Here is a 22621-nt window from a genome sequence, read left to right as displayed (position 1 = left end):
CAGTGTTAAGTGACTGACAGTTAGTATCCACAGACACAGTGTCTCCACAAATACTCAGTCCATCTGCAGAGACACACAAAACAGCAGGAAGCCTCAGTTTGTGGGTGTACTCATTAATCATGACACTTTATTAATCCTTAAGGAAATGATGTAGGTTATAGTTGCTCCAAGACAGTAACAGGCTAAACTAAACAATACAACTTGTTACAGATTTTTCAAATTTAAGAATTAAAAATAGCACTAATATACACAAATCACTTAATTATAAATATCAAGGATATTATGGATGGATGCTGCCCTCGTTTCTGCTCACTGGACTCGATCTGATCTCTTTATTGTCACCGTATAACAAAAGTACCTCTGTGTGACAGGAAGTAGAAGTGAGAAACCCAAATGTAAAAACATGGAGCTGTGCGGAGTGTGAAACATGGAGAACAGGCTTCTTTAATCAAACACAAACACAGCGACTAACAGCTCACAACCTCAATCTGTTTAATGCATGCAGAAAAAGTGGAACACACACACGTATGTCAGGTATCAGACAGAAACAGGAGAAACATCACTGCCTCTAAAATAAGCACACTGACAGGTCAGCTATGACGTGCTCTACAGAACGTCAGCAGCTCGTTTCACTGAGCTCTAAAGATGCACTTTACTCATCTACATTCGCTCAGAGCCTCACGGCTAACAGCCCGGCCTGCTGACACTCATCATATCCGGCATTTCCTTCATTTAACGTGACACACCGACCCTCTGAGGACGGGAAATGTTAAACTCTGCCTCCCAGAAATGACCCACAGGCCCTCAGCTGCTTTCCTCTGGAACAAAAGAAGCTCCACGTGCTGCAGGAGGAGGTGGAGTTGGACGGAGGACGGCCAATCATGGACGCCTGTGGCCACGTCGGCATTCTTCACCTAACCCTAATGAAGCACTTAGACCAGGGGTGTCCAACTCCAGGCCACGAGGGCCGGTGTCCTGCAGGTTTTAGATCTCACCCTGTTTCAGCTCACCTGAATCAGATGATTAGTTCATTACCAGGCCTCTGGAGAACTACAGGACATGTTGAGGAGGTCCTTTAGCCATTTAAATCAGCTGTGACGGATCAAGGACACATTTAAAACCTGCAGGACACCGGCCCTCGAGGCCTGGAGTTTGACACCTGTGACTTAGACCATTTCGTTCATCAAAGACAAGCAGCTCCACACTTGTGTTTTAAATGACTCCAAAAACATCTGGTTCCAGGTAAAAGTACTGCATTAGGGGAGGAGATGGTCATTTATGGCAGACAGAGTTTTTGGTTCCTGCTAGCGCCACCTCGCGGCTGTAGTTAGCCTGAGGTTGGTGTTGTAGGAAACACGATGGAGTCGTTAAAACAGTGAGGAAACCACGGGTGGACGACCACGCTGTGTTCATCTTCAGCTCCGAGTGGCCGCCGCGCCGTTTGACCTGAGGCAGCCATCTTTGTAGTTCAGGCGTCGGTGGGGGACTCGTCGTCGTCTCCGTAGACCACGCCCTTCAGGTAGGCCCGTTTGAATTCCTCAAACACCATGTCATCTGATTCACTGCAGCACAGACACAGTGGGAAGGTCAACAGCAAGCTTCGCCTCCTGTCTCAGCAGTTTAAGTCACTTCCTGTTCTTGATAAACAAGAAAAAACTGAAACACGTGTACGTTTAAACACGATGTGTTTGCCGTAAACAGTCACATGACCACACGGAGGCGCTGGGGCTCGATGACCAGCTTTACCACCTAAACCGCAGCCGCCCGATGAAGGTTGTAAAAACTAAAGTGTGAGACTTCAGTCTATTAGCGGTGTCAAACATGAGGCTCGGAGGCCACAACTGGATCGGCAAAGCCTCCGATCTCGCCCGCTGGGCAAACGTGAAGGAGGGCAGGAATTTTGGCCTTTAACTGTGTTTTCATTTCAAAATCCATCCGCTGTTCTCACCGAGGTGACGACGGAACACGACAGCATAACATTTTACATTCACAGGACGAGCGACGAGCGAATTTTCTACATGTCCTGCTGACAGATTTCTTTGATCTGCTGCGTTTAGTTGTCGTGTGGAAAAAGGAGATGCCTGTTTTATATTATTTACGCCTGTCAGGGATTAAAAGTGGGATTAATCTTTACAGGGACAGCAGGGGCGCTTTGCTGGGCCGGCCCTCCACGTAAGACGAGCTTGACCTTCCTGCTCCACGTGAGCTACGTCTGCTGCTCTGCTCCTTTTAAATTTAACCAGTCAGATTCGAGCCCCTCCCCCCTTGTAAGACAGAGAATCGGCCTGGGAAGTGCCAACCTTTCCCTATGATGTCCGTCACACAGAGGAAGACTTCACTGTGTGGGACAGGAAGTGATGTCGTTTACTGTCACACTTACCTGTCCTTGGCTGCAGGTCAGTCAGCATCAAGAAAAGAGAAACAGGTGAAATATGAACAATATGAACTTTTTTTATATGGTGCCAAATCACAACAGCTGGTTTCATACGGTCAGGTAGACCCTACAGCGACACACCTGGAGGGTCACACTGGGAACACGCAAGAGTGTGCGCCTGAGAGTGTGTGTGTGTACATGTGTGTGTGTGTGTGTACGTGTGTGTGTGTGTACGTGTGTGTGTGTGTGTTTACGTGTGTGTGTGTACATGTGTGTGTGTGTGTGTTTACGTGTGTGTGTGTGTTTACGTGTGTGTGTGTGTGTGTTTACGTCTGTGTGTGTTTACGTGTGTGTGTGTACATGTGTGCGTGTGTGTGTTTACGTGTGTGTGTGTTTACGTGTGTGTGTGTGTTTACGTCTGTGTGTGTTTACGTGTGTACGTGTGTGTGTGTTTACGTGTGTGTGTGTGTTTACGTCTGTGTGTGTTTACGTGTGTACGTGTGTGTGTGTTTACGTCTGTGTGTGTGTGTGTGTGTGTTTACGTGTGTGTGTGTGTTTACGTCTGTGTGTGTTTACGTGTGTACGTGTGTGTGTGTTTACGTCTGTGTGTGTTTACGTGTGTACGTGTGTGTGTGTTTACGTGTGTACGTGTGTGTACGTGTGTACGTGTGTGTGTGTGTGTTAAACTCTATTAATTGGTGCTAATCTGGATGTTAATCTGTGTGACGCAGCTTCTTGTTTATATCACAAACTGCTGTCAGCAATACACAAGAAGCAGCTTAAAACATACACACACACGTAAACACACACACACACATACACACACACACACACACACACACACGTAAACACACACACACACGTAAACACACACACACACACACACACACACAGCTGGACCAGCTTATGAGCCGGTTTACATGAGAACATGTTCTGTGTGTGTGTGTGTGTGTGTGTGTGTGTGTGTGTGCGTGTGTGTACGTGTGTGTGTGTGTGTTTACGTGTGTGTGTGTGTGTGTTGTGGAAGCTGAAAGAAATCTGTACCTGGTTCAGGTTTGGGATGCATGAGCCTGAAGGGAACCTCCAGAGACACCTCACTGTAAAGCACAGACACAGCTGTGAGTCCAGATGTTTTACACACACACACACACACACACACGCACACACACACACACACACACGCACACAGTGTGTCTGAGCGTGACCCTACCTGGATCCCATCGTCCTGTCAATGAAGGGCAGCAGAGAGAGAACAGACACAAAGCGTCAGATTGCTTTGGAGGTTAATTTTCCCTCTGATATGACTCTGATATGAGGCGCAGCGTGCGGGCACGACCCTGGCTGAGAGAGCGCTCCTATTGGTCAGTGACACTTCAGGATCTCTGATTTGAAAAGATGGAGTTTCATGACCCTGGCACATGATAGAGGTGTGTGGCTGGTGTCCAGGTCAGCTGACCCAGGAGGCTGTCACAGCCCCACATAGCAAAATTGGTATGGCCCAGATCTGGCCCACACAATGTTCTTACACATGGCCCACATACCGCAAAAAATGACGGCCCTTTGATGGCCCAGATCTGGTTGACATAGACTCTGCCATGACACCGGTCAGTCAGAAGTGCCAGCTTGATGCCGGATCCAGGCCAGACCTGTTTTCTATGAGCCTGGCCAGATGGACCAAACCAAGATTGAGCCAGATGTGGCATGCCATCACATAGACAGTGCCATCTACGCCAGGCCTGGCCCACATCTGGATGACAAACCACTTACCATGCCAGAAGTCAGCCAGCAGTTGACACCAGATCCGGGCCAGACCTGTCTGCTATTTGGGGCCAAGCTGTTGGTGACGTTGAAGCTGTTTTTGTTGTTCTGTGTCATCAGTTGCTCGTATTCACAATGTGTTCAAACCACTGCCTCGTCACACCTGAGCTGCTGTAAGTGAGGTTAGGCAGAGGGCCTGTAGTGACCTTTGACCCCTCACCAGACACCTGAACATACACACACTGTTAACAGCAGGAAGTGTGAGACTCACCCTGAGGCAACCATCCTCAGCACGACCTTATAGGAGACCAGAATCCCCTGAACCTCCTTCAGGACCTCCTGCTTCACACTGAGACACAGACAGCTCTCATCAGCTTAAGGAAAACTTTCTGAAAGTCATGCAACGCTCTTTCGCTAAGCTCAGGAAACTCAGGTGCTCTCGGCATTGTGTTCTAGCACGCTATGTGGTTAAAGGACAGGTTCACAGCTCTGTCAGGGGTCACAGGTGTCTGAAAGCACGAGCAAGGTTTCAGGCTCGTCAGCACAAACTGAGAGTCAGGAACCGTTTGCAGCACAGAGCTTCAGATCATCCAGAGTCCCCATGGTGTTTCTAACCCAGCAGCTAGAAACAGGTCAGAGATCTGACCCCGCAGAGGAGACATTAGGAGGGAGACGTCCGAATCATCGAATCAAATAATCGTCTCACTAACGTTTGGGATGCTTCTGGTTCCACCTCTAAGAAGAAAGTTAAACTGTGGAAGCTTCATGACCTGACAGAACAACACGAGACCTCGGCTCTGACACTTGGATGAGTCCATTTCTATCATATTTCTAATTTCAGTGGTTGATTTTCTGGAAAACATAGTTCAGTCTCCTGGAGGCTTCCAGTCGTCAGAGGTCATCAAGCCGTGATTTAACTGAGGCTCCATCACCTCGATGGCTTGACCGGCCTTCAGGCTCATCTGATGAGTCTCCGGAGATCTCGTGAGAATGCAGCCGGTCTGAACACTGTGTGTATTTTGCCCAGAATGCTCTGATGACAGATCTGTCTCACCTGCCAGGTTAAATCCTGTGAACCTGTCCTTTAAAGAGCAGCCGTGTTTCCTGTCTAACACCATCATTAAAACCTCAGTGTGTCTCTGACATGCTCGATGAAGCCAGGTTGGTGTCCTCGTGTTTAAGTCGTCCATCCAAAGCGAGTCCTCTGCGGTCTTTGTTGTATGCCAGCAGAGGGTGCAGGGTGTACTCCTGCTTCAGACTGGTGCCACAAGGCACAGAGTCACTGTAACCGAAAACATAACATGATTAGAAACCTCTTGGTCAAACCCAGGGTGGTTAAAACTAACCCAGCTGACAGTGTGAGGTCACTAAGAGTATCTTTAGCCCAGGGGTCAGCAACCTTTAACACCCAAAGAGCCACTTGGAGCCGGTTTCCAAGCAAAAGTAAACACTGAGAGCCGCAAATACTTTGTGACATCTAAAATGAAGATAACACTGTATATATTGTGTTTTTTACCTTTATGCTTTGTGTGAACAACTAAGGTTTGTTGTTCATGAAATCCATGAAGTGCTACAGAGAAAATTACATTTTATTTATGTAATTAACACATTTTGAACTCTTAAAGAAATATAACAAAAGGAAAGCTGAACTAAAATGATCCAGCAAACAAAACCTGTTGTGAGCCGCCACCCTTATATCTCCTTTGGGCTTTTGGAGCCTTGACCTGACTTTTAAAACTAACTGAAAAAAAGCACTATGCTGCTAAAAGATGAAAAATAGATATTTACAAAATTCTGCCTAAATATGTATTTTACCTGGTTAATGTGTGTTGCGGGGCGTGGTCTGCAGCGCCGCTGCAGGGGAGTCGGACGCACCTGAGCGGCACCCGCAATCACGCCTCGCCGCCTTAAAATCTGTGCTCTCTCTGCTGTTGTGTTGGTGTGTGTCGGGCTGTGAGCTGAAAAGCTACAGCCGGCTGTATGCGTACAGCAACCGTGTGTGAAACGCGGTCAATAAAGAGATGCTGAAAAGCGTGTTCATGCAAACATCGTCGGGTCTGCCGTGATATGTTTACAATGGGACTTCTGCTCCTGAACCTCTGCACACAGTGAAGTAACTTCATCTTTACGCAGGACTGTAAGCTGTCGTCTGTGAGGCGGGAGCGCTGTTTGTTTTTAACATAGTTCGCGGTGGAGCTGCTGACATAATGTGGATCCGAAGATCCATAATTGGCCTACCTGGGGTTGAAAGTCTCGATAAATGCAGGCGTTTTGGCGGGTATACCGGCTTCCGCAAGTGTGATGCGTATTTTGAGCGATGAAAAATAATAAAATATAATTTTATTTTTATATTTCAAAATCACAATAATCTAACAATTTAGAACTACACGTTAAAAAAGAACTAACATAAATAAAATACACTTCAGCTAAATACTTCTAATTTATTTTCCCAAACGACGCGGAGCCGCAGTACAAGGACTAAAGAGCCGCATGCGGCTCCGGAGCCGCAGGTTGCCGACCCCTGCTTTAGACCAAGATGTATCAGGTACGACAGGGGCACATCTGTTTTTAAACAGATCAATGCAAAAATTAAATGTACAGGAAACATCTTCCTTTTGAAAAAAGAAAAAATGTTCTGTCTGATCAAACTGAGACCATGAACGCAACTCCTGCTTTAAGTTCCCTCAGAAAAGATTCAAAATAAATATACTTCTGTTATATCCTTAACTCACCTGGTCTCCTCTTTGGCCACAGACTTGACGTACTTATCGTTGGAGTAAAGGATGACGTGGGTCACCTGCTCGACTAAGCACAGAAACTCAAAGTAAGCCACCGTGCTGCTGCAGGCAGGGAACACACCTGTCTGCTGTCAGAGGCCTGAAGGTGAGGCAGCGTGTCACCGCCACAGACACCTTTCCTCATGTTTACAAGGAGCAGCTTTTCTGGTTAAACATCTCCTCAGGTCACAACTTTAAGGCTTCCGTAAGAGCCTGTGTGGTTTCAGTTTGGCCAATCGTGTCTGAGCAGGCTTTGGTTGCATGACTTTTTAAATTTATGCTAATGGAAGGAAGTGTTATCAGCTGATGTCTCCAGTCAACCCGATACCACTGCAAAGTGCGTATTAGACACGCCGTCCACTGTGTCCATTTCACCCTTTGCCCCTCCAAAGAGTGAAATGTGCAAGCGTGCAGTAAGCTGCAGTACCAGCAGGGGGAGACATTTTATTTAAAGTCATTATGTCTTGAAATAAATAAGCCAACAAAATAATGACGGGAAAGACATGATTAACATGTTTACATGTAAATACATATTAGCTGCCTAGCTTAGATGTTTCTGGAGAGTAAAGACTCTGGAATGGACTTCATACAGTTTTTGTTCACTACAGACTTCTTGGCTTTAAATCAATCGTCTCCCCTGATGGTAATGCAACTTCTGCATGCTTGTACATTTCACGCTTTCCTTTATTAACGGAAAAACTGAAGAAATGATGCTTGGTGGCAGAGACACGCTGCTCTACGTCACCTTAAGTACTCTGAAGCCAAACTGATGTCACCTGACAAGCTGATGTCTTTGATGTTCCTGCTGGACGAGTTGGTGATTTCAACATTGGCTTTGAGCGGCTCGCCGTGGTAAAAAGTCTGCAGACAGGTAAGCAGACAGGTGAAGTGCTTTCATGAGTACATCTGTGAGAGTCCTCCAGCTTTCAGAACCTGGTGGTTCTGGTGTCTGATTCAGGACCTGACTGAAGCTCTGACCTCTTTGGGCAGGCTCAGTTTCACGTGCAGAGGTTTCTCGGACATCAGGAACTCAAAGGTTGTCTCTGCGCTGGGAAGCAGTTTGCTGTCCTCTGGACTGAACTGGATCTTACGGATGGTGAGACGGACAGAACTCCTGCAGAGAGGACGGAGGAACACGTGAAAGGCTGTCCATCGAGTCCTCAGACTGAGATCCACTCTGAGCGACTCACTGTTTGTCGATCTTCTCGTCCTGGTTCTCACCACAGAAAGCTTTCACCTCAAATTCCACCGCACATTTCTGTCCAGCACACAGAAACACACAGTTTGCACATTTACAGCTCATATCGGGCAAATTGGCTGATTTCAGAGGACTGCGTGAAAACGCAGAGAGAGGTAAGCTGATGTGAAACATCAGTGTGTGGACTCTGAGACTTTGTGGTGCTGAAGCAATGTACAGATGAAGAACATGAAAGGCTGAGTGTAGTGATGGCGTTACCTTCCCCACGTCGGACAGTCCGGGCTGCAGAGTGATGGAGCAGGGCAGATTGTCTGGAAACTGAAGCACAGAGTCGTTTCACAAACATTAGACCGTCACGCTCGTCCTGTACGGTACCCGAATTGGTACGTCTCATTCTAACCTCTTCAACAATAAACACAGGAATAGTAACTAATCAAGACAATCTATACGATTAGAAGAGTGAAACCCACCCCTTCCTCTGTAACTGTGCCACAGACACACGCTGGTGACTACAGAACAATGACCTCGCCCGTGTTCAGATTTCAGTCAGGTTCTCGGAGGTTCTCATACAGCTACAGAGAACCCTTCTCTGTATTTCTGAAAATTTCTTCCTTAAAATGTTAGATTGTCTTTCTGAACGGTTAATGATCATTAATTTCTAACCTCTCAGAGAACTCTACTCTTTTCTGCTCAAATGTGGACTATTCTGCTGGAGCCTATCCCAGCTGTCTTAGGGCAAGAGGCAGGTTACACCCTGAACAGGTCGACAGTCTAGAGTTTCCAGTGAACCCGACCTGCATGTCTTTGGACTGTGGGAGGAAGCCGTAGAGAACCCACGCACACGGGGAGAACATGCAAACTCCACACAGAAAGACCCCTGTGGTTGAGTCAAGCTCAGGACCTTCTTGCTGTGAGGCAACAGTGCTAACCACTGTGCCACATTTCTAGTTTTAAAGAGAGTTTTAACAGATTTCTGAAACATTTGTGGGGGTTTTGTTATTCTGACTGGTGCGCTAATGTTTTTATTCATTCTGTAATCAGGTTTTCCTTTTTTACCTTGAGGATTTTGGATGACGATTTAGGCCAAATCTGCACTGGGTACAAAACCTAACACAACAAAAAGGACTCTATTCCAGACATGACAAATGTGGCCTTTCTGTTTTCTATCCTTGAACCTGATGGAGGGATTAAACCTCTTCCTCTAGCAGGGCCTGATCTTTCCAGACGTTTCAGGCTGTTCCTCACCTCGAAGAAAAAGGGGAAGGCGTTGTTTCCGAGCTTTCGCAGCAACTTCTGCTGGATCTTGGTGTGGGTGAGCTTTTCTTTGTCCTGCAGCTCGGGGTAAACCTGCCGGGTCACCAGGAAGAGGTCCCTCCTGAAGGCCACGCCCATCACATCCATGTCCTGACGGCCGTAGCGAAATGTGCACGACAGCATCACATACACTAACAGACACCGAAAAACAGGAATGAAGCCACACATCCAAGAACATGCTGCACCAGGAGAATCTGGCTCCATCAAACCTAAATCAGTGTGAATAGAAGCTGGAGAAACGTCTGTCAGAAGCTGCTTATTGTTCTCTGAGATCTTTTGTGTCGCACCCACCCCACACTGCAGAGAAATGTTCATCTGCACAGAAAGAAGCTTTCATTCAGTGAAATATGTTTTACACAGGAGCCACAGTCATAAGCCCTGTGGACCTCCTCCGGTAAAGCTGGATTTGAGCTTCTCCACACTGACGGGCTGAAGGAGGGAGTCCCACAGCACCTCCTCCGGGTTCTGCCTTATGTTACTGCACACATTTAAACACACTGACCTTTCTTTCCTTTGAGCTGCACTGGGTCAATCACAATCACGCCATCTGTAGGAAACAGGAAGTGATCAAATCACAACACATTCCTGACTGTTTTAAAGGTTTGTCACTGTCCTCCTACTGGGCATGAGCAGAAATGATCAACTACTTCCTGCTCTGCTACCATCCCCATATCCATGGCTAGTTTACAATTAGCAGTAAAACCAGTGAGTACTGTTTTTCAGTCTGCTCACTGCGGTGTATGGATCCCACAGCACAGGCCACCCCTCAACATTCACCATGAGCGCTGTGTGGTGGAGAAGCTCTGTTTAAAGAGTCGGTCCTGGGTCTTTGACCCAGTTTGGAGTGAATTATGGTTTGTGACTCAGATTTCATATTCTAGCTCTGTATTAGTCACTCTTTATTTCTATATTTCATAGTGCTCTGAACTTTTCATTATTCACATTTCTAGTTCTATGTTTCTTGTTCATGTTTGGTGTCTTCGTTTCCGGTCTGTCCCTGTCTTGTACCTGTATCTCTCTCCTTCTCTGGTCTGTCTTTGTGGCTCTTTACTGTCGTAGTCCTGTCTCTGTGTTCTGCTCATTTGTCTCCACAGTCTGTCATGTCTCCATGTTTTTCTTCCCCAGTCTTTGTGGGGTCCTGACAGAGTTTATGCTTTTTTCTCTCACAGGGCTCAGCACATGCAGAGATGTCATGAAGACATAGGCCTGCATCTGTCAGTCCCCCATCTTTAAACATTTTCAAGAAACATTTTTCAATCAGTAGCAAAAGCAGAGCGAGAGCAGGTAGTTAGCATCAGGACTCACCGACTGGATCCACAAAGTCGCAGTGATCCACAAAGTCCCTCTTGGCCATGTAGACGGTCACCTGAAAACACACGAGGGTCACGTAAGAATGACTGCAGGATCAAGAGCAAACACCTCGTCGTGCTACACCTCCTGCAGCACAAGTGCCCCTACTAAACCTGTCCTGCAGAAGATGTGTGGATGGGTACGTCTTTCTGTGGGAATAAGTCAGTGACTTGGAGGTCACTCAGAGTCTGCAGGAGCTCCACATTCACTCTAAGCAGGGTGGACCATCACATGCTTGCAGAGGCAGAAATGACAGCACAGCTCTGAGTAGAGGTTTTTATTTGTGCTTTTAGTTTCCCACAGACCGGGAACAGGAGGCGCATCGGTTCAGTTCATCGATGGAGTTAATGTTTTTGAACCTTTTCCCATTCTGAGGTCAGAAATAAAAAAAACTGAATGTTTACCCGCAGGCAAAGCAGACATTAATATTACAGTTACTCTGTCACATGTCAGTTCAATTTGGATTTCAGCACAAAGATGCCATCGCAACCCAGAGGGTCCGGATTAACAACCTGGATCCTGTTGCACACAGAGCGGTGGAGGAAGATCAGGGACCAGAACTTTATGGATGCCTTAAATGGTGTCCTGAGTACAAATCAGCATCCTTTCAGTGCTGATGTTTCCACTTTAGTCTCTCCAAAAGGAACTTTGATATGACCTCTGCTCTGGGTTTCTAAACCACATCTTCTCCATGACTTATGATGTCGATGCTGAACTATCTTCAGAACTTACCGACTTGTCACGGGACACCTTTTTAAAGACGACGTGCTTGGGACTCATGCTGAGTGTTGATCTTGACCTGCAGCACAGAGACATTCACATATCAAACGTTTATCATCTCAAAGTTAAATCGCACACAGCCCTCACACCTAAACATCCACTCGTGCATCTATGGATGATTAAAGCATCCCAGTAATATGACCAACTGAGAACACAGGCAGCAGATCTAATGCAGTTTTCTTTAACATTGTACAGACATGAAAGAAACTCCGACTAATAAGAATAATAAAAAAGATCTGGTGGATGGAGAACTCCAGCTGTGGTTTCGGTGGGTGATGGTCTGGGCTGTACTCGGGTCAGTTATGGAGCCGTGCTGCTGCAGGCTGTGCTCAGTGAGATTTCTTCATTGTCTGGAATCACAGACGCTGTCCAGACAAAGCACATTCTCCTACAGCTGCAGATGTGCCTCAGCATTAATGACGCCGTCACAGATGTGCCAGCTACCCCTGCACCTGCTCGGAGGAGGTGGGGGAGTTTCTGGATCTTCGTGTGGATGCAGTGATGTGCTCCACTCATGTTCCATGTTGCATCCACCAACACAAACCAACGCCCACCAACACCAACCAACAGCCACTAACATCAACCAACATCCACCAAGATAAACCAACATCTACCAACATCCACCAACATCAACCACCAACCATCCACCAATATCAACCAACATCTACCAGCACCTACCAAGATCCACCAAAATCAACCAACATCTACCGACATCTGTCTATGAAGGTTCTCAGTCATCCAGGTCATCAGGGTGGCTGTAGCTCAGTCGGTAGAGCAGGTCATCTACTGTTCGAAAGGTTGGTGGTTCGATTCCTGGCTTCCCCTAGTCTGCATGCCAAATATCCTTGGGCAAGATACTAACCCCAAATTGCTCTCCGATGCATCCGTGTGAGTGTGTGTGTGAATGTTACCTAGAAAGCACTTAGAAAAATGTGCTTGTGTGAATGCACAAGTTGTGTTAAGTGCTTTGAGTGCTCAGAAGAGTAGAAAAGCGCTATATAAGAACCAGTCCATTTACCATCGTAGTCTAAGGAGCTTGGAATGAAAAGCATCTGTTGGTAGATGTTGGTTGATCTTGCTAGATTAAGGAGGTTGGAAAGAAAAGCTGGACTTCTTTAAGTTGCTTTAAGATGTTTCACCTCTCATCCGAGAAGCTTCTTCAGTTCTAAGAGTCAAATGGTGGAGAGTCCCAGATTTAAACCCTGTGGGAGTGTCCGCCCAAGAGGGACAAAGGACCCCCTGATGATCCTCTACCTAATCACATGAGCCAAGGTGTGAAAACGGGTGTTCCTCACCCTCTGGAACACAAACTTGGAGTAATTAGGACCCTACACCACCGGGCAGAACATGTTCCCTCTAACCCTGAAGGGAAAAAGAAGGAACACACACATGTAAAGGAAGCACTTAAAACATGCGGTTATCCTAATTGGGCATTTATAAAGTCAGCAAAGAGGCACAGAAAAGAAGATCAGACACCAACTAAGAAAGACAGACGCAACAACATTGTCATCCCCTATGTAGCCGGTGTATCAGAGAAACTTAGGAGAGTTTTCTCCAAGCACGACATCCCGGTGCATTTCAGACCCAGCAACACGCTCAGACAAAAACTGGTTCACCCGAAAGACAAAACTCCAAAACACAGACTTAACAATGTGGTGTATGCTGTACAGTGTAGCGAGGAATGCCCAGACCTCTACATCGGAGAGACCAAACAGCCACTTCACAAGCGCATGGCACAACATAGAAGAGACACTTCCACAGGACAAGACTCAGCAGTTCATCTGCATCTAAAGGATAAAGGTCACTCTTTTGAGGATGCCAATGTTCACAATTTGGACAGAGAGGACAGATGGTTTGAAAGAGGAGTGAAAGAACCAACCAACTTCAACCAACACCCACCCACATCCACCAACATCCCACATCTCTGCAGCATCCTCCTCTGACTCCACCTCTCCATCCGATCATGAACTGTAGGTGAGGGACTCACTGACCTTTACAGTGACAAATGTTTTTCTCAGATTGTTGAACTGTGTGCTCACATCCTGACACGCAGAGTTGAACCCTTTACATCTCCTCTGAAGCTCTGAGAACATCTTCTCGCCGTTCCACCTCAGTTGATGGCAGATGTTAATCCAGTTTTACTGGGGGTTTTTTTTTGTTTGTTTGTTTTTCAGTCAAACTTAATGCTGCATCATATAAAATCAGGGGATACTACAAAAACAAATGTATGAGTTTTAACTTCTGGTAACTCGTCACCAAGTTTAAAAAGTAATTGATCAGATTTGTTGTTTCACATCAGCTGTGAAGCTGTTTGTGCTTTTAGGTGAAGCTTCACAGAATTAAGGAACATCAGCTGACCTTCAGACTTCCTCAATAAACTAATGAAACCCATCATCAAACACTCATTCACACTGATAACAGATTCATCTTTCACTGAACAGACTGACCTGAAGCTGCAGTGATGAAGACGAGCTGGAGAGAAGCAGGTTTGAAGCTGATCAGAACGATCAGTTGTATTTATAATCAGCATACAAAGCCTGGTCAGCATGCACGTCATTACAGGGAATAATCCTGCAGGCAGACACACACACACACACACACACACACACACACACACACACACACACACACACACACACACACACACACACCTTTTCTAGTGGGTTGATGAATTTTCTAAACTACTGACTGATGGCAACAAAAGCAGATTTGAATAAAAGTGGAATTAAACATCTTTAATCCAAACCCCTGACCTCACCATGCACCTGACCGTTGGAGCTTTGCAGTAAATTTGGACCTTTTAAATGATTTTTCTATCATCTCATATCTTTCAGAACTTTTTCAGCTCAGCAGATCTCCACATCAAACTTTTTGGCTGAAAAACATGTTTAAAGTCTTTTTAAAAATGCAGCCCGGTTGCTTCTACAGCGTCTGCAGGAGTCACAGTCAGAGCACTGAGCCTGCTCTCTGTGAGCAGCTGCGTGATGATCGATCAGAGTGTGAAGAACCTGCAGCAGTTTCATGTCTATTTATACAACACACACACACGTATATATATACACATACAGATGAATGAAGACTAAAAGCACATGAGGTCAGATGGTTTTGGTTTGTGTATTGATCGATATTAATATGTCATTAACATGATCAGCAGGATGCGACTCAGCTGAGCCGATAAGTTTCTGTCACTCAGACTCAGCAGTCTGAGTGCTGACAGCAGCAACACACACACACACACACCTGAAGCTTCGGTTGGACCTGTGTTGGTCTATTCAGCTGCTCGTTGATGTTTCTAAAAGTCTTAAAGGTGAGTCCCCTGCAGGACCTGAAAGTGAAGACATCGTGGATATCAGAAGTAAGCGGACACGTTAACCTTTGACCTCAGTCACTGACACAGAGACATGTGACCATAATCTGCTGTGCATCAGCCACACACTGTCCTTTAGTTTCTATGTAATATGTTAAAACAAGATCTAGAGTGTGATTAAAGTGGTGGGTGGGTTCTTTTACATTTTGAGAGAAGCCAATTGAGTCTAATAACAGATTAAATGCCATGTTGAGGCTGTCATTTTTAGCATCTACATGGATGTTAAAATCACCCACAATAATCATTTTATCTGAGCTCAGAACTAAAACAGATAAAAAGTCTGAGAAATCAGACAGAAACGCTGTGTAAGGCCCAGGTGGACGATAGATGATAACAAGTAAGACTGGTTTCTGAGTTTCACAGCTGGGATTGGGACGGTAAGCAAACTGGAGGGGATTGACAGCGTCTGGGACCATGTGGTTGATGTGTGTGAGAACCAGTTGTTCTAGGCACTTCATGGCAACTGGTGTGAGTGCTACTGGCCTGAAGTCATTTAGGGGACTGGTATAATGGTGGAGCACTGCCTGGGATAGTGACAGGTTGAAGATGTCGGCATACACAGCAGCTAGTTGTTCCCCACAGGCCTTCAGAATTCGGGGAGGAACTCTATCGGGTCCCATATCCTTGTGGGGGTTCACCTTCTTCAGAGTTTTCAGGACCTGTGTGTGTTTGACCTGGAAGCCAGTGCCCGTGGGGCCGCTGGGGGCCTTTGAGGTTGTGTCTGTGTTCAGCCTGTCAAACCTGGTGTAGAAGGTTTTAAGGCTGTCTGGATGGGTGGCATGTCGGGTGTCTGTGGTAGTTGTGGTTCTTGATTAGTTTGTGACAGATTTAATTCCCTGCCATGTGCTGCGTGTGTTGTGGTATAAGAATCCCTTAATTGTCCCACAAGGGGAAATTTTGTTGTAACAGCAGCCAGAAAGACACATATACAAACAAACAGTACACAGGACAAAAAACAGAAACATACACAATTTTTACATATTTACATCAAGGACAATGGTTACCAAAAGCAGAGTACTGTACCGTTATTAAATTAAATAAAATTAAATACAGATAAGAGGCAAACCCTGGTTATAGTGTAAATCGGTTGATTAACTTATTGCAGTTACAGCACAGATGTAAACATCTGTGTTTGTTGGGAGCAGTTCTGATTGTACAGTCTGACAGCTGCAGGGAGGAAGGACCTGCGGAAACGCTCCTTCATGCATCTAGGATGCAGCGGTCTGTCACTGAAGCAGCTCTGCAGTTCAGCAACATCTACATGCATGGGGTGGGAGACTCTGTCCATCAGAGATGTTATTTTGGCCAGAGTCCTTCTGTCTCCCACCACCTGCACTGGGTCCAGGGTGCATCCCAGAACAGAGCTGGCCTTCCTGATGAGTTTATCCAGCCTCTTCCTCTCAGCTGCCGATAAACCGCTGCTCCAACATACAACACTGTAAAAAAATGACAGATGCCACCACAGAGTCATAGAAGGTCTTTAAAAGCGCTCCTTGGACTTCAAATGACCTCAGCTGCCTCAGCAGGTAGAGTCTGCTCTGACCCTTCCTGTACAGAGCATCAGTGTTGTGGCTCCAGTCCAGTTTATTATTCAGGTGAACACCCAGGTACCTATAAGAGTCCACTATCTCAATGTCCACTCCCTGGATGTTGTAGTACATTCATTTGTGTTTCAACCAATGACTCTTAGATTAATGCACTAAATTCAGCCTTCATACCAACAGTGTTCAGTCGAGGATGAACACAGTATAAACAGTATTACTGTCAGAGTCCATCCATCTATTTTCTTCTGCTTATCCGGGGCTCGGTCGCAGGGGGAGGAGCCTAAGCAGAGAAGCATAGACCTCCCTCTCTCTGGGGAAGACTGAGCCGTTCCCAGGCCAGCCGAGAGATGTACGCTCACCAGCGTGTCCTGGGTCTGCCCTGGGGTTTTCTCCCAGTGGGACATACTAGGAACACCTCACCCAGGATGCGTCCTAGTCGAACCGTCTCAACTGCCTCCCCTAACCCTACTATCAATGTAGGGAATGGAAATCAGGCGGGGAAACTCATGAAACATCTATTTACATCTGGTTGAATTCAGTTGTGTGAATCCACAACAAGCACCAGGTCAGCTGATCACAGTCTGAAGATCAAGGATATTAGGACCACCAGGAAGATGAACAGGTGTGGATGACTTTTCCGAGCAGGCTGGCAGATGCACTGAAGACCGAGTCACAGCGTCGGAGGTCAGAGGTCTGAGGTTTTGGGGTGATGAAAAATGTGGCGATGAAGCTGATTGTTGGGGCCAGGAGACAAGCCCAGGTGACCCCGGAGATGATTTTTGCAGCTTGTACTTTCTGCATCATGTGAGTTCCTGATGGATGGATGATCTTCAGATACCTGGAGAGACCAGGGGAAGGAGGCAGTAGATAACTTTACTAATCAATCACAGCAGTTCCTGTTCTCATCTGCAGAAGGCGTCAAGAAGAGAACTAGATTCATGTTTATTAAGCTTTTAATATTCTTATGAACTACAGTCTGAAATCAACAAAGGTTCTCTACCTGTTAGCAGCAATGTACCCCATGAACAAGATGCTGGAGTACATGTTAAAGTATAGTGTTGTGGCGAATCCACTCAGCCAAAAAAATGGATCGGACATCAATTGTAGAAACGATAGTCTTTATATAAGGTTTCAAAAAGGGGAATGTACAACAAATAAACTGCTCGACATCAGAGCAACATATAATGGCTTCCCGAAACTTTCTTTGCTAGTTAAACCCAGAGTAACTTTCGTCTACCACAAAGGATTCTGGGAAATGCAGTTTTCTAATGAAAATACATGTTAAATGCTCCCTTTTAGCAGAAAATTAAATCTATAATTAACAGCTCTCAGGAAACATGTGGCTAACACTTAAATCACTTACAAAATAACCAAAATGCTGTTATAAACAATAAACTGCAATAAAGTTACAACGTATAGCACAGAGATTCCAATGCTGCAGTGGAGTTGGTGGATGGTGATGGAGCTGCTGGCGTAGTTGGTGATACGGAGGGGACGGCTGAGGCAGAGCAGGAAGTCAGCAGCTGTCAGGTTCTTCAGGTAGACCGTCAGGCTGCTGGGTTTCTGCTGCTGAGCTCAACAGAAGTAAAACTTCACAGTTGTCATGGGATGTGTGCAGACTCCAGGAGGCACAATAGCGCAGTCACAACAGCTTCATTGCTGAACATAAAATAACTAAACTGAAAACACCAATAAACTAAACAGGCAGACTGGCAAACTGAACAAACAGGCTGTGTCCCAAATCAGGGTCTGCAACCTCAAAGGCCGCATTTTAAGGCTGATTACGTCACAGCGACGTGACGAAGGCTGTCCTAATACAAAGGCTGCTCAAAAGCATCCTTCATTTCCCTGAATTTGAAGGATGGGTCTGTGTATGGCCCAACATATCCCAGACTTCATAGCGCGGTGGTGGATGTGGATAATTTGTTCGGAAAAAAGCGGGGCGCCCGAAGAGTAAACTTTCAAAAGTAAGTACTGAATATTGTGTCACTTATTTATGTGCAAATGTTTAATAATGAAGAACATTAAAAACATTACTGTTGGCCACATGTCGGCAAAGTTATGTGACATTAGTGAAGTTTGTACTAACTTGGTTTTAAAGCCTTTACTTTAAAATATACGCCGTTCAATGTGTCTGTGAAGGTTGTCAGTCGTCCAGGGCATCGTAGTCAAAGGAGGTTGGAAAGAAAAGCGTCTGGACTTCTGTGATGCCTCAAAGCCATTTATGTCATTTATCTTTAATGTTTGCTTTAAAATAATTCTTTTGTATGTATTTAAGTTAAAAAGAACAGTAAAAAGAGTTAAAAATGTCAAGAAGCTTTAATTTTGAAGGTGAACTTGCTAATAACCTCACTTCCTGGTGGGTTACCCGTATTGTTTCATTTCCTGTTTAAGTCCTCTTCCTGGTTCTCTAAGAGGGAGAGTGACATGCGGTCTCGCTCTGAGGCTTATCCACAGCCATCCGCTTGGGAACATTGTTCAGGCAATGCTGTAAGTGTATATATTTCATGATGAAGGTGTTAAAAAGGCATAAATAGTGGTATTTGTTAAAAATTATATTTTATTTGTGATTCATGGAGGTTGATTTGTACATGTTAAAAAAGGCAGTTTTGATGATCATTACTGTTGCTAAAGCTAACACGAAGGTGTAAGGTCACATTTTGAGTTATTTCGTGATGCAATATTTATGTAAACGATCATTTTTTCTATTCTGTATTTCTTTTCAACTACAGTTTTCACCGCTTGTCAAATGAAGATTCTGAGTAAAAAGTCAACTCTACTCGGACTCGTGTATTCATTGACAGAGGTTTAGCTTGGTGTTTGATCAGAGTTGCTACACTCTGCAACAGAACACTACAGTGAAAAGGCGGCACTCGATGGTCCTACGTGTTCGTGATGGCAGCAAGCAACAAGTCATCGGTATCAAATACCAGGAGCAACGTGACATCAGCATCATCTGTAAGTGCGGCTCGCGCCAGAGCTAAAGCAGAAGCTGCTAAGGTACGAGCATCATATGCTAGCCAGGAGGCTAAATTAAAACTGGAAAAGGCTGCTAGAGAAGCAGAAAGGAAAACTAGAGAAGCTCAAAATCAGTTGGAAGCCGCTAGAATTGATACAGAGCTGGAAGTGCTAACATTAAATCGTGAAGCAGACGCAGCCATCGCTGAAGCACAGGTGTTAGAAGATGTAGCAGAAATGCATGGAAATGTAGAAAATGTGAAATCTGAGTCAGAAGACAGGCTTAGATTGCAACGTATTAGTGAATATGTTTGCTCTCAAAATGATCAGAATCGGTCTACCTTTGCACCAGTATCTGTCCCACCTGTTAAATCTGTAGACCGCGCAGAATCACAAGACAGTTTCAGAACATGGCATCCACCTGCAAGCTTAGCGGAATTCCAACATAGCAATAGCAAGCCCAAGCCTGAAGCGGATAATGGGACACATCCACCCACAACAAACCTGTCTAAACTGACCAGAGCTGAATCAAAGACCGACGTCGAAAGGACAAACCCTCGCACGTATATAGGTGCTCAATCACAAACACCCCGGCATATGCTTCCAGTGAGCGTGTCACAACCACCAGACCCTCTGGCACAATATTTGGCGCGACGTGATCTCGTTACGTCAGGACTGTACCAATTTGATGATAAGCCAGAGAATTTCCGTGCATGGCGGTCCTCATTCACTAACGCTGTGGCTGAGGTTCAACTTACAGAAACACAAGAATTAGACCTCATGACCAAATGGTTAGGAAAAGAGTCTGGACAGCAAATAAGATGCATACGCTCAGTGCATGTGAATAATGCCGGTTTGGCTCTGCGCAAGGCATGGGAGAGGCTGAATGACTGCTATGGTGCCCCTGAGATGATTGAGCAGTCGCTGTTTCAGAGACTTGACAGTTTTCCAAAAATTGCAGCCAAAGATCACATCAGATTACGTGAACTTGGGGATTTGCTCATGGAGATACAAGGTGCCAAGGAGGATGGATACCTCACTGGGCTGTCATATCTAGACACCTCCAGAGGTATTGGACCCATAGTAGACAAGCTCCCATATGGGCTCCAGGAGAAGTGGGTGTCATCTGGGTCGTGGTACAAAGAGGAGAATAACGGCTGCTTCCCTCCCTTTAGTTACTTTTGTAACTTTGTCTGTCATGAGGCAAAGAAGCGAAATGACCCCAGCTTTATTCGTCAAAGCAACGGCGCAAACCCCACAAAACCAGAAAGATTACCTATGAAGAGCTTTAACACCAACAAGTCTATCGCGGTTCACAAAACAGATGTCTCTACAATCAACAACGACCCTAACAAGAACTGCCCATTGCACAATAAACCTTACCCACTTAAAAAATGCAGGACATTCAGAAACAAGTCCATCGATGACAGGAAGGCCTTTCTAAAACAGAAAGGAATATGCTTCAGGTGTTGTTCTTCAACTTCACATGTTGCCAAAGACTGCAAATCTTCCGTGAAATGCTTAGAGTGTGAAAGCATCTATCATGATGCAGCCATGCACCCTGGCCCACAACCTCAACTCACCAAGGCTCCACCACCACCACAAGAGAATGGCGGGGAGGGAGAAGATGACTCTAATGTAACCGATGTTAGAACCAGCTGCACAGAGGTTTGTGGCCCTGGCCAGTGGGGTCATTCTTGCTCTAAGATCTGCCTTGCAAAGGTCTACCCCAAACATTCAAAACACAAAGCCATTAAAGCTTATGTAATTCTGGACGACCAGAGCAATCGCTCTTTAGCCAGGCCAGAGTTCTTTGAGCTGTTCGGTGTGGAGAACGAACCATTCTTATACCATCTCAGAACATGCTCCGGTGTCATCGAAACGTATGGCAGAAAGGCAGAAGGATTCCAGATAGAGTCGTTGAACGGCAACGTTCTCATACCCCTTCCACCACTCCTTGAGTGCCCTGAAATCTCTAACAATCGAGCTGAAATCCCAACACCAGGTGCAGTTTTGCATCATCCTCATCTCCACCATATAGCCAAACACATCCCCGATCTAGACCCAGAAGCAGAGATACTCCTGCTGCTCGGGAGAGACGTGCTTAGAGCACACAAGGTCAGGCAGCAAGTTAACGGGCCACACAACGCTCCCTTTGCACAACGTCTCGATCTAGGCTGGGTGGTGATAGGGGAGGTGTGCCTAGGTAATGTGCATAAGCCAACGGTGGACACATTCAAGACCCATGTGGTAGACAGCGGTCGCCATTCCATATTTCAGCCCTGTGCAAGTTTCATGCATGTCAAAGAAACACAGCCAAGCTTCAGCAAGTCTAACAAAATGCCAGAGAGGATGCTAGGACACACAGTGTTTAACCAATCTGAACATGATAACAAACCTGCCCCATCAATAGAAGACATCCTCTTCCTAGAGATCATGGATACAAATGTCCACAGAGATGACACTGGTAGTTGGGTTGCTCCATTGCCGTTCAAGGAGCCACGGCAACGTTTGCCAAATAATAAAGAGCATGCGGTTAAGAGGTCTGAATCCTTGCAACGCCAATTCAGGAAGAAACCCGAGATGCAGAAGCAATATGTGGCATTCATGGAGAAGATCATTGCCAACGGTCACGCAGAGGTGGCACCACCCTTGAGGGAAGATGAAGAGTGCTGGTTTCTTCCATCATTCGGGGTATACCACCCACAAAAGCCCAACCAAATCAGGGTGGTTTTTGATTCCAGCGCTCAGTACTGTGGGGTCTCCCTCAATGACGTGCTTCTGACTGGTCCCGACCTCAACAATTCTCTCTTGGGTGTCCTTCTACGCTTTCGAAGGCAGAGAGTAGCTAACCTCGCCGACATCCAACAAATGTTTCACTGCTTTTTGGTCCATGAAAGGCATGGACTTCCTCCGGTTTTTGTGGTATGAGGACAACGACCTCACCAAGGCAGTTATCGACTATCGCATGAGGGTTCATGTCTTTGGCAACTCACCATCTCCGGCTGTGGCCATCTATGGTCTGCGAAGAGCCATTGCTGAAGGTGCCCAGAAGTACGGTGCCGACACAGTGAAATTTGTGGAAAGGCATTTTTACGTGGATGATGGCTTAGTGTCTCTCCCATCTGAAGCAGAAGCAATCAACCTTCTCCAAAGGACTCAGGCTTCACTTGCTGAATCGAACCTCCGCTTGCACAAGTT

At 45.9% G+C, this 22621-nt stretch overlaps 1 protein-coding gene across 1 annotated transcript; it reads right to left on the bottom strand.

Moving 5' to 3' along the window:
• Positions 1-475: 475 nt before the first annotated feature.
• On the bottom strand, positions 476-14046 carry LOC146372732 (S-arrestin-like). The gene is made up of 16 exons (XM_084951906.1): positions 13999-14046; positions 11504-11570; positions 10727-10787; positions 9924-9968; positions 9353-9552; positions 8366-8425; positions 8100-8167; positions 7888-8023; positions 7686-7770; positions 6865-6937; positions 5277-5414; positions 4404-4481; positions 3585-3599; positions 3419-3471; positions 2381-2390; positions 476-1562 (listed from the first exon to the last, which is right to left on the bottom strand). Exons 2-16 carry the CDS (start codon positions 11549-11551, stop codon positions 1469-1471), a joined length of 1164 nt encoding a protein of 387 aa, XP_084808032.1. The 5' UTR covers positions 11552-11570; positions 13999-14046; the 3' UTR covers positions 476-1468.
• Positions 14047-22621: the final 8575 nt, after the last annotated feature.

The sequence above is a fragment of the Perissodus microlepis genome, chromosome 14 (assembly GCF_051167445.1).
Source record: "Perissodus microlepis isolate ML-2025 ecotype Zambia chromosome 14, ASM5116744v1, whole genome shotgun sequence".
Taxonomy (NCBI): Eukaryota; Metazoa; Chordata; class Actinopteri; order Cichliformes; family Cichlidae; genus Perissodus; species Perissodus microlepis.
This window is presented reverse-complemented; position numbering and strand designations above follow the sequence as displayed.

What these genes read in the sequence shown, in the direction of transcription:
- LOC146372732 (XM_084951906.1), bottom strand. Translation starts at nt 11,551, where the DNA reads ATGAGTCCCAAGCACGTCGTCTTTAAAAAGGTGTCCCGTGACAAGTCG. An exon ending in GACGAGAAGATCGACAAACA is followed by an intron (nt 8,024 to 8,099) that starts GTGAGTCGCTCA and finishes TCCTCTCTGCAG; the next exon opens with GAGTTCTGTCCGTCTCACCA. An exon ending in AACCTGGCTTCATCGAGCAT is followed by an intron (nt 4,482 to 5,276) that starts GTCAGAGACACA and finishes TCTGTGTCTCAG; the next exon opens with TGTGAAGCAGGAGGTCCTGA.